Below are 12543 nucleotides of genomic sequence, written 5' to 3'. Positions count from 1 at the left end.
GAAACCATTCCTCTGACTCTGACCTCTCAAGCTCAGATGAAGAACAAAAATTAAAAACTACAAAAACCGTTCCAACTATAGACGAAGGAAACTTCCCACGATTCTTGGTTATTGAATTAATCGAAAATAAAAAAAATTGGAAATTTATCACCTTTCTTAATAGAAAAGACATTATCCACGAAAAGTAAACCAAAAATGATAAAAAAAAAAACAAAAGATGGAAATCTACTAGTTGAGATAACCAATGTTAGAGATGCTCAATCTCTACTCAAAATGAAGAACTTCCACGAGTAAAAGTGCAAAGTCTTTCCCCATAAAACACTAAACATTTCGAAAGGAGTAGTTCGAAGTTATGAACTATCGCTAGCAACTGAAGAAGAAATAAAAACCGAATTAGAAAAACAAGGGGTATTCAACCACATCCGCATAAACATAAAAAGAAACAATAAAATAATAACCACCAACACATACATATTAACGTTTAACAAACCAACAATACCTAAAGAAATAAAAATTGGCTACTTTAATGTAAAAGTAGACCAATATATCCCATCTCCATTAAGATGTTTCAATTGCCAAAAATATGGACATCATAAAGAAGCCTGTAAAGGAATAAAAATATGTGGAAAATGCAGCAACAAAGAGCCTGACCACAGCGAAGAAAAATGCATAAATGAGGTGAAATGCACAAACTGCAAAGAAGATCACCCGGTCTTCTCTAAAATATGCAAATCATATAAAAAAGAAAGAGAAATTATAGAAGTAAAGTACAAAAAAACACAACCTTTCCAGAAGCCAGAAAAATAGTTGAGACGTACATGAAAGACAACACATATGCTGAGACAACAAAAAAGACAACTAAACCATACCAACATAATGAAATACATGATCAATATAGGGAACTGATAAACAAACTGATTACATTAAACATTAAAGAATGGCCAGAATTTCAAAATAACCTAAAAGAAAAATGCTCAAATCTGGGAAACAAAATAGAAATAACAAATTCAAACAAAGATAATAATATTCCATCCACAACAGAACCTTTAAAAAAATTATCACAGAAACCAACAAAACAATCTCCAGAAATTAATAAAAACAGAAGCAATGATAAAAAACACTGAAAATAGATTCCAAATTCTAGAAAAAATGGAAACCGAAAACACCCTAGAAAAAAAAAAAAAAAGAACCAAACACAAGTAATCAAGAGGGGAAAAATGAACAAGAAGCCAAAACAGCAACATCTCAAGCAAGATCCAGATTGACGTCCAGATCCAAACAAAAAAAAAGAAAAAACCCAGCAAAACACTTCACGAAAGACACAAACTCCGACAAAACTCTATTTCTAAAGAGATGGAAATAGAGGAAAACTAAATAACCTCATGGATAGAAATAAAACACAACAAATTATCCAATGGAATTGTCGTGGAATAAAATCTAACTATAATGAACTTCTTATACTTATCTCACTCTTCAACCCAGCCATTGTCTGCTTACAAGAAACCTTCCTACAATAACCATTTCAAAACACCAAACTATGAACAATACAACTATTTGCCTTCATGCTAATGGAGGCACCTCAATTCTTGTAAGGAATAACATACCTCAAAGCAATTTCTCTGTCAAAACAAATCTCCAAACAATTACAACTCAAGTCACATTACACAAAACAATCACAATCTGCTCAATATACCTCCCTCCTCATGAACCAATAAATGAAAATGAACTAGAAAATTTAATAAAACTACCTTCACCATTCATTCTCCTAGGAAACTTTAACTGCCACAGTACGTTATGGGGATGTAAAGTTACAAACTCAAAAGGAAACAAAATTGAACAATTAATTAACAAAAATAACTTGTGCCTTCTCAATCAAAAAATCCCACATACTTAAATCCAACAAACGGATCAACTAGTGCCATTGATCTTACCATGTGTGATCCATCAAGCTTCTTGGATTATATATGGAGCACTTACGAAGAACCCTGTGGAAGTGATCACTTCCCTATTATAATTAATTACAGTAACTCCATCCAAAACCACATACCCAGGTGGAACACAAACAAAGCCAACTGGGCCGAATTTAAAGAACTTCGTTCACTAAAACTAACAGAACATCAAATCCAAACAAACAATAGAAGAATTCACGGAAGTACTCATAACAATAGCCAAAAATTCTCCTCCTGGAAAAAAAACAAACCATGGTTCAATTCAGAATGTAAAACGGCCATTAGACAGAGAAAGGCAGCCTTAAGAAAATTTAAAAAACAACCCACAACGAACAACTTAATAGAATACAAACACCAAAGAGCTAAAACTCAAAAAACAATTAAAGAATGCAAAAGATCCTGCTAGCAACAATTTGTCAACAAAATCAACACCACCACTAAACCCAAAACCGTCTGGGAAATGATTAGAAAAATAACTAGAAAATATAATCCAAATCCAATCAAACACCTTCTCACAAATAAACAGAAAATAACTGATAAAGATATTGCTAACACACTAGCTAAAACCTTTGCCGAAAATTCATCATCAAAACACTACAATAGACAATTCCAAATACTTAAGAAACATGAAGAAAAGTACAAAATAAACTTTAACTCCAAAAACCAAGAGCCTTACAATGAAATCTTCTCACTCAATGAACTAGAAACCGCCATAGAAAAATCCCATAACTCAGCTGTAGGATCAGATGAAGTGCACTACAGCTTCCTTAAAGAAATTTCACCAGAATCATTAAAACTCCTTCTCAAAATTTATAATAAAATATGGGAAACAGATTTCCCAACTTCCTGGAAAAATGCAACAATAATACCGATACCCAAACTGGGAAAAGATACATCAAACCCAGAAAACTACAGACCAATAGCTCTCACAAGCTGCCTATGCAAAACGTGTGAAAGAATGATTAACTATCGTCTTATATGGTATCTAGATGACAACAAAATAATTTCTAAAATCCAGTGTGGATACCAAAAAAATCGAGGATGTATAGACCACATCACTAACCTCGAAAATTACATCAGAGAAGCTTTTATCAATAAGGAACACGTAACATCTGTTTTCTTCAATCTTGAGAAAGCATATGAAACTACCTGGAAACACGGTATCATAAAAGATCTCCACAACATTGGATTAAGAGGCAGATTACCTGAATTCATAAAAAACTTCCTAACAGACAGATCTTTCCAAGTTCGCATAGACTCGACTTTATCAGACCCACAAAATCAAGGAGTGCCCCAAGGCAGCATATTATCAACAACTATCTTTAACATAAAAAATCAATAACATTATAAAAGAACTCTCTCCTGATATACATAGCTCCTTATATGTAGATGACTGCTCAATCAGCTACAGATCTAAATACACTCACACTATTGAAAGAAAACTACAACATAACAAAAAATAAAATTAATAAATGGGCAACGAAAAATGGTTTCAAATTCTCCAAGACTAAAACAAAATGCATCCATTTCTGTAACCAATGCAAACTCCATCCTGACCCAACCTTACAGATTGAAAAAATTCCATTCGTAAACTAACACAAGCACCTGGGAATCATTTTTGACAAAAAACTAAATTTCATTCCACACATCAATCACATCAAAACCAAATGTAATAAAGCATTACAACTCTTACGAGTCATCGCCCATACAGATTGGGGAGCTGACAAGAACACACTACTCAAACTATATAGAGCATTAATTAGATCAAAAATAGAGTATGGTAGCTTCATATATCAATCCACCAGAAAGTCATATCTAAAAACCCTCAACACAATATGCCACTCCGGACTAAGACTAGCACTAGAAGCATTTCCAACCTCCCCTGTAGAAAGCCTATATGCAGAAGCACATGAAACTCCTCCAATGCTTAGAAATCAAAACCTTGGTCTAAAATACTACACAAAACTTACAGCCAACCCCACAAATCCAGCACACAATAGCACTTTAAGCTTTGGGCTTAGAATAAAATCGATTTCCAAAGAAGCAAATCTCCCCATAACCAAAATTCACGAAACTGTCCTACTCAAAACCCCTCCCTTGAAAATCATATCCCCTAACATCGACCTAAGTTTAAGTAAATATGAAAAGAAACATACTCATCCAATAACTTATCATGATGATCTAGATAAAATCAAAGAAAAGTATCCAGACCACACACATTTAGACAGATGGGTCTAAACAAAATAACGCAACAGCCAGTGCAGCAATACTCAATAAATCAATCAAAAAACGATCAAACCTCCCAAAAAAAACCTCAATCTTCAGTGCTGAAATACATGCTCTAATCCTAGCTCTCAAACACGCCTCTAATAGCAAAAAAAAAACAAATTTATAATCCTTTCAAACTCCCAATTTACTCTAAAAGCGATTATGGACAACCGCCTTATCGCAAAATTACTCCAAAAATTAACTGAATTAAACAGTACAAAAGAAATCATTTTCTGCTGGATACCGAGCCATTCCGGTATTAAAGGTAATGAATTAGCAGATTCAGCAGCAAAAAACGCTTTAAATCTCGATGCAAATTTTAAAATTCCATACAGTGATCTAAAAAGACGCATCAACATATACACAACAGAGAAATGGCAAACCTACTGGAATGAACACCCTAACAACAAACTTCACAAAATCATGCCAAAAATCAAAAAAAAAAGAACAAAATACAAAATTAAACAGAAAAGAAGTCAAACTAACAAGAATAAAAATAGGCCATACTCACTTAACCCAATCATATTTCCTATAAAAAGAAAGCCAATCCATCTGTATATCTTGTCAAACACCACTCACAATCAAACACATATTAATTGAATGTACTGATTTTGTAACAGTAAGAAATCGATTCTACAAAGAAAACAATATTAAAGAGTTATTTGATAAAAACAATCCCCATACCATACTCTCATATCTTAAAAAAATTGGCTTTTATAAAAAAATTTAAAAAGAACCCTTTATACAACAATCCTGGATATGACTTTAAACCATATCCGATGGTGAGGCTCCAGCTTGTGGGCCTTGGGGAGTATGGAGCCACCCTTTAATTGCCATTGCTCCCAGGTCCACTCTGACCCGGAGTGGTAGTACCTGTTAGGGTCCCAACTATGGGTTAAATAGAATCTGACTTAAAAAACAAATATACTCCATTAAAAAATCGTTCCTCAAAATCACTAGATTCAGCATTAAATAACCTGAAAAAGGTTGATATGCCGTAAAACAAAAACAACCAACCAACCAGCAATCTTAATATTACATTCCAATTTCAATGCCTTTACACTGGTCCCAAGACTGAATAAAATAATCTTATAAGGTATTATTCAATCTATCCATTTATATACATACTTCAGATAACTTCATCATATGTTTGAGGACAAACTGATGCTTATACATGTTTGGGCATCAGTGAAAATTGCAGTTATACAGGTGAAAATCACAGTTCCAAATAAATTAGCAGGAAAACTTTTCGATATACTTATGTATCAGGTAAAAATAAGTACACCAAAAATTAGAAAAAACTAATCAAATAGAATTTTAATTAAAAATAAAAATCAGTTTTATTGTATTTTGTCGATTGGATCATTATGAATTTTAGAATTGATTATTATGATTTTTGAAACATATAATTTTAGAACTGATCATTATGATTTTTGAAATACATAATTTTAGAATTGATAATTATGAATTTTGAAACATATAATTTTAGAATTGATAATTATGAATTTTGAAACATATAATTTTAGAATTGATAATTATGAATTTTGAAACATATAATTTTAGAATTAATAATTATGAATTTTGAAACATATAATTTTAGAATTGATAATTATGAATTTTGAAACATATAATTTTAGAACTGATCATTATGATTTTCGAAACGCATAATTTTAGAATTGATAATTATGAATTTTGAAACATAATTTTAGAACTGATCTTTATGATTTTTGAAACATATACTTTTAGAATTGATAATTATGAATTTTGAAACATATAATTTTAGAATTGACCATTTTGGATTTTTAAGCACATAATTTTAGAACTGATCATTATGATTTTTGAAAGACAATTTTAGAACTGATCATTATGATTTTTGAAAGACATAATTTTAGAACTGATCATTATGATTTTTGAATCACATGATTTTAGAACTGATCATTATGATTTTTGGAACTGATCATTATTATTTTTGAAACACATAATTTTAGAACTGACCATTATGCTTTTGAAACATAATTTTAGAACTGATCATTATGAATTTTGGAACACAACAATTTTGGAACTGATCATTATGAATTTTTGAACACAACAATTTTGGAACTCATCATTATGAATTTTGGAACACAGCAATTTTGGAACTGATCATTATTAATTTTGGAACACAACAATTTTGGAACTGATCATTATGAATTTTGGAACACAACAATTTTGGAACTAATCATTATGAATTTTGGAACACAACAATTTTGGAACTGATCATTATGAATTTTTGAACACAATTTTGGAACTCATCATTATGAATTTTGGAACGCAACAATTTTAGAACTGATCATTATTAATTTTGGAACACAACAATTTTGGAACTCATCATTATGAATTTTGGAACGCAACAATTTTGGAACTAATCATTATGAATTTTGGAACACAACAATTTTGGAACTGATCATTATGAATTTTGGAACATTACAATTTTGGAACTAATCATTATGAATTTTGGAACATTACAATTTTGGAACTAATCATTATGAATTTTGGAACATTACAATTTTGGAACTAATCATTATGAATTTTGGAAAACAGCAGATGCGCATAACAGTGCATAATATTTTGTTTAATTTAATTTGGCAAAGTCACTAAATTGTGGCATGACTGAAAATGACATGAGAGAAAAAAGATTTTATATAAATATTAACAATTTTTTTTCGTTAAATATTATTATGTGATGAATCTTTTCAAGATAAAAAGTCGGTGCCTTTAGTTTTATGTAAAGAGGGTATGGAAGACTTTTGTAGAAATTCAGAAACCTTTGATTTTTGTGAAAGTTTAATAATAAATATTAGACATTAATTTTTTTTTTACATAGGAGTCAGCACTTATCAAGGCCTGGAGACCACTCGAGGATAAGGGTTATTGAATGTAGTCAATGGGATAATATCATTGTAATCATTAGAAGTGGAAATTTAGTAAATTGGATTACTTAAGGTGACGGTTCATCAAGAATTTGTTTACGTCGAAAACTACCAAATTGTAGTCGGCTGGAAAACAGACAAACAGAAGAGTTCCACAGTCATGCAGTTCTAAGAAAGAAACTTTGTTCATGGAATCTACGTTTAGGTTTAGGCACAGATAAAGAGCGGGGGAAATTATTGACAGTAGTTTCAGCTAGACTAGTGTTTTTCATGAAAGTTTGGCAAGGGAGGAACATAGATTGGAGCTCAGACAAGCACTTGCCATGAAAATAACGATGAAGCAGAGACAGACTTGCAATGTCTCTTCTGTGGGGAAGAGAAAGAGCATTCCCCACTAGGCTACAATGTCTATTTTGAACTTTGTCAAGGTAGGATAAGACCTTTCTAGCAGCTCCTGCCCAGATGTAGCAACAGTACTCCATCCTTGGATGTACGTGGCTTTTATATACATAGAGAATTGCATCAGCAGTGAGAAATCTAATGGAGCGGTAGAAGGATTTCACCATTTTTCCCCAAATATACTTTCACTAAATTATTTTAATCTTTTTTGAAGGCATAATAAAGACACAACTTTCCTTTTGAAAATTCAAATGTTTCAGATTTCAATTATATTTTATCCATAATCAGTAGACACAAATTAAGATACCTTGAATTTTAATTTCTTAAGTCTTTTTAAGCTTAAGCCTTAAATTTGAGATATTTCTAGAATCACAATCATGTAATAGATATTGGTAATTATTTAGAATACAGACTATGCTATTTTTTTAAAATAATATTTTCAAGTTGAATTATATTTTTATGGTATCTTTTGTTCATTAAATTGTTAGGTGAAAGTGCAGAATAGTTACAATGCGCTCCCCCTCCCCATGGTAAGAATGGGTTTGTAAATACTTTTATTACAGCACGGTCTGTATTCTGCATAGTACCTAGATTTTGATCAAAATTGGAATAAGATTTTTGGACATTAATTATATCTTAATTTTTATCAAAATTGGAATAAGAATTTTGTGAATTTAATTATATCTTAATTTTGATATTCATAAAGAGGACATCAAAATATTACAAAAGTTTAGGGAATTCATTTTGCCTATCTTAGTTCGAGTATCTTTCTAGTATTTATATTTAGTCATCATATTGTATAAATCTAAAGATACTATTGTTGCATGTTCCTTTGATTTTTTTTATCTAGTCAGAATTCTTTTTAGAAAAACATCAGGTACTTAGGGGAGGGACCACTTGAAGATTGCTAACATCTTGAATTAAAGTTATTTTTGTGGAATGAACTGGATTTGAAGTTTGGACATCAAGGTTTTCAATACATGTTGTTAACCACATCTCCCTTTATATATAGTAAAAAAAAAGATTTGTGTGCGGATAAATACTTTACTGCATAAGCTTTGTCATACTATTTCCTCATTTACACTAAGTAATTAAAGTGAGCAATATCTATTTTAAGAAAAATCTCTTTTCTTTTCTTTCCATAGGTAAACCCAAACGCAGGATCTGATGATCTCTTTAATGAATCCACGCAAGATGAAATGTCGGATACTTTTGTTTGTAATCCGAAATTTGGCAATGTGCAATTCTCGTCTCCATTTGGTCAACTATCGAAAGTATGCATGGAAAAAAAAGAAAAGACATTTGATTGGCGGACTATTGGCACAAGCCAAACTTCCAACTCACTCACTCAGCCAGTCAGAGACTCAAACGAAACAACATCCGATGAACCTACAACGGCTGCTGAAACCTTCACATCGCCTTCTTTCCACCCACTTTCTCCCGTGTCTTCAGATTCCAAAATAAGTTCTCTTTACAGTGATTTCTACACAACTTCCTACGCAGGTGCCGTTAACCTCGAAACTAGTGAAGGACCATTGGATGTGATTGATGATGACTCATATGAAACAATTTCAGCCAAATCCCCGGAACCTCCATTCCGACTAGGCACTGATTATGTCTACCTTGACAATCCTTCCCCTATCAATGTTGAACAATCAACTACATGGCAGCCAACTGAGCCTTCAGTTATTGCTGAAGAACAAAACCCTGAGGATATTCCTCTTTCTACGTTTGCCCCTCTTACCGCAGTGGACAATTTGATTCTTCGATTTTGTAAGATGCATACTACCGGCGGACTTTGTGTTATATTAATGCTGGACACTAGGACAGACAATTCTCAGCTGCCAAGTGGCTGCTCTATATCGGTCCAATGTTCGGAATGCTTGATGCCTTCATTTGAAATGGTAAATAAATTCCTTTTTTAATTTTCTTACTCTTTGTATAATTTTACAGCTATTAAAAAAAAAAAAAAAAAAAAAAAAAAAAACGAATATGAGTGAGGGTTGGGGAAATGTGTTGCATGGTGAGAAATAATATGAGAATGATATGATGGATATGTTATATGAGTCTCAAAGACAGGTTTAGTCCTGATGATTTTTGGAGAAAATTAAATATGGACAAGCTACAGCCCCTGTCCTATTGCTGCAATGTGATATCAATGTGATTGTTTTGCAAGTACATCAATGGAATGTGTTTCGATGAACTTGCTGCTCTGATGCTCCCACAACATAGATACTCTCAACCAGCATGACAATCAGCAAAATTTGGAGTGATTCTAAGTTAAAAAAAAAAAAATGTAAAGAACAGATAATCCTCTCTAGATGCCTTTTCAATGTTTGAGTTTCAGTTTTGATCTGGCAGATGAATTTGCCCTCTGTTCACTGTATAGGTCTCAAAGTGACAGAAAGCTTTCTACTTTAATAACCTCTTTCTTCAAACTGCTTATTTCCCTGTATCCCCGACTTTACAGACAGACGGAAATTTAAATATAATGTGAACAAACATCTTGCTGCATAAATTCGCACTTCATATGCTCCTGTAAATCTGATCCCTAATTCACGGTAGCCCCTCATGTCTCAGTTGCAATCTGCCTTATTTGGAGTTAATCTAAGTTTGAAACAAAACGTATATAGAACAGATGATCATATCTAGATGTCTTATTGATGTTTGTGTCCCAGTCTTGATCTGGCAGATGAATTTACCATAATCATTGGATACTTTCAAACGTTTTTTTTACTGGAGCCATCTTCAAGGGCTGGATATTAGGATATACAATTTGATTCTTCGATTTTGTAAGATGCACACTACCAGTAAACTTTGTGGTAATGCTGAACAGTAAAATGAAAAATTCTAAATACTACATATTGAAAAATTTATTTCAGAAAATTATACAATAATCAAAAATAGGCACAAGGTCATTCAAAATAGTGGAGGTGATAGGAGTGTATGGTCATCCTTGTCATTTAAGATTTGTCAATGCTATTCCTAAAATCCTCAATTACCATAATACCACATTTACTTCAGGGGACGTCCTACTTAAAGTTCCCAAATCCATGTTTTTGTTCATTATTAAATAAATAAATAATCATTTCATTTGCATGGAGTAGGGAACAAATACAAAGTAAAAAACTCTTACACTTCGATCTTAGCCGAAACGCTTAGAACCATGAAAAATAATACCTTTTGTGATTAGGTATTTTTTAATGAATTACAAAAAATCTATAAATATATATAATCAGTCAATGTATATTTTTTTTTTTTTAAATAATTAAAATACTTTTAAATTATTCATACCAATAATATTGTGGGGTCTTGACATTTATAAAAAAGAACTACGTTTTACTTTTTATTTATACTAACCAGTAATCCTATATTATATTTTTCATGAGTTTGTGTGTTTGTATATAGCTATGTGTTTTTACAAAGTTAAAACTACTCAAGTCTCGAATATATATATATATATATATATATATTCATTTTTATAGCATGAAAAGGTTAGATAATGCAATTAAGAATAGGAAATTAGCTCAAATATTTGTAACATGTCTTCTTCCTAAGATTAAGGGAAGTGGTGTTTGATCAACACTGCTGGGGAGCCATGATATAATATGCTGTTTTGTTTTTAAATCCCAAAACAGTGTTTCATGGTAAGCAACTGATGATTCCTTAAAAAATAAATTATTATTACTATAGTAAATTCGAGAGCGAATTGATGCAGTGATTGCAGGTGATTAAATGACTTACTGACTGGATGGTTTTCTAACAAATGATAAAATTTTTTTTTTTTTTTTGTATAGTTTTAAAGGTTAAAAACTTTAAAGACTATATATATATATATATATATAGTAAAATTGTTAATTAGTAAAAACCTGGAGAGAGTGCTCAATACTGTTGCAGAGCAAATATGTGTTTTATTTTTTTATTACCGTTTTATCAGTTCAGGTTTCTGTAAGGTCTAACAAGGCTGCTGGATCGTAAACATGGTCCAGCATCCGAAACATATGTAACTGAACAGCTAAAACGGTAATAAAAAAATAAAAACATATATATATATATAGAGAGAGAGAGAGAGAGAGGAAAAAGGAAACAAACCAAATTATATGTTCATCAACGTTTCATCTTCATTTCAAGACTTCCTCAGGATCATTAATTTGGAGAGAATAAAATGCTCATACAATATTTAAAAATATACTTGTTTTATTTGTGGACAAAGCAAGTAATGGAAAATCTCATCAGGATGAGCGATCACCTGAATTCTTAAATACAGGGCAGTATTTAAGAATTCAGGTGATCGCTCACCCCCCTCTCAGTACAGGCCAATAAGTCTCCTATGTGTCATGAGTAAATTGTTGGAATCTGTGTTAAATAGAGAAGTAGTCAACCATCTCAGCAAAAATAACCTTAGTGACACACAATGTGGTTTCCGTTCTGCTAGATCTACAGCAGATGTGCTCACAGTTATATCTCATATGGTTTGGCAAATCTTTCTACAGAGGCAACCTTTCTAGGGCAATTGCTCTTGACATATCTAAGGCCTTTTATAGGGTATGGCATGAAGGTTTACTTCACAAGATCTCTAGCTATGGTATAGCTGGAAATGTCTTCTCAATTATTAAATCATTTCTTTCTGACAGGTTCGTAAGAGTAGTAGTTGATGGGCAAAAATCAGAAGCTCACAGTATTAATGCTGGAGTCCCTCAGGGGTCCATCCTGGGCCCAACTCTTTTCCTGATCTACATTAATGATCTTCCAAATCACATCCTTACATCATTTGTAGACATTTATGCTGATGACACTACCAGCTATGGTAGCACATCTAAGTCAGTAAACGACCAAGTTCTCTCCGATTCTCTCTTCTCTGATCTTGAGCATGTGGTACAATGGGGAAAGGAGTGGCTGGTTACTTTCAATGCATCTAAAACCAAGCTTCTCTCTTTACATCATCAACGTTCTGATCTCCATCTGGCATCAGTTGAAATGAATGGCTCTTGTCTTGAGGAGGCCTCAAGTTTTGACAA

The 12543-nt window shown here is 32.2% G+C and overlaps 1 protein-coding gene across 2 annotated transcripts in view; it reads left to right on the top strand.

Annotated features, from left to right (window-relative positions):
- LOC145299251 (uncharacterized) overlaps positions 1-12543 on the top strand; it is a 121335-nt gene that overhangs the window by 82657 nt on the left and 26135 nt on the right. For both annotated transcript variants that reach the window (XM_080144387.1, XM_080144386.1), the window contains exon 20: positions 8671-9429. In XM_080144387.1, coding sequence (XP_080000513.1) covers positions 8671-9429 — 759 coding nt within the window. The remainder of the gene's footprint in view (positions 1-8670; positions 9430-12543) is intronic.

The sequence above is a fragment of the Euprymna scolopes genome, chromosome 2 (genome assembly GCF_053919585.1).
Source record: "Euprymna scolopes isolate OS-2025 chromosome 2, ASM5391958v1, whole genome shotgun sequence".
NCBI classification, from domain to species: domain Eukaryota; kingdom Metazoa; phylum Mollusca; class Cephalopoda; order Sepiida; family Sepiolidae; genus Euprymna; species Euprymna scolopes.
This window is presented reverse-complemented; position numbering and strand designations above follow the sequence as displayed.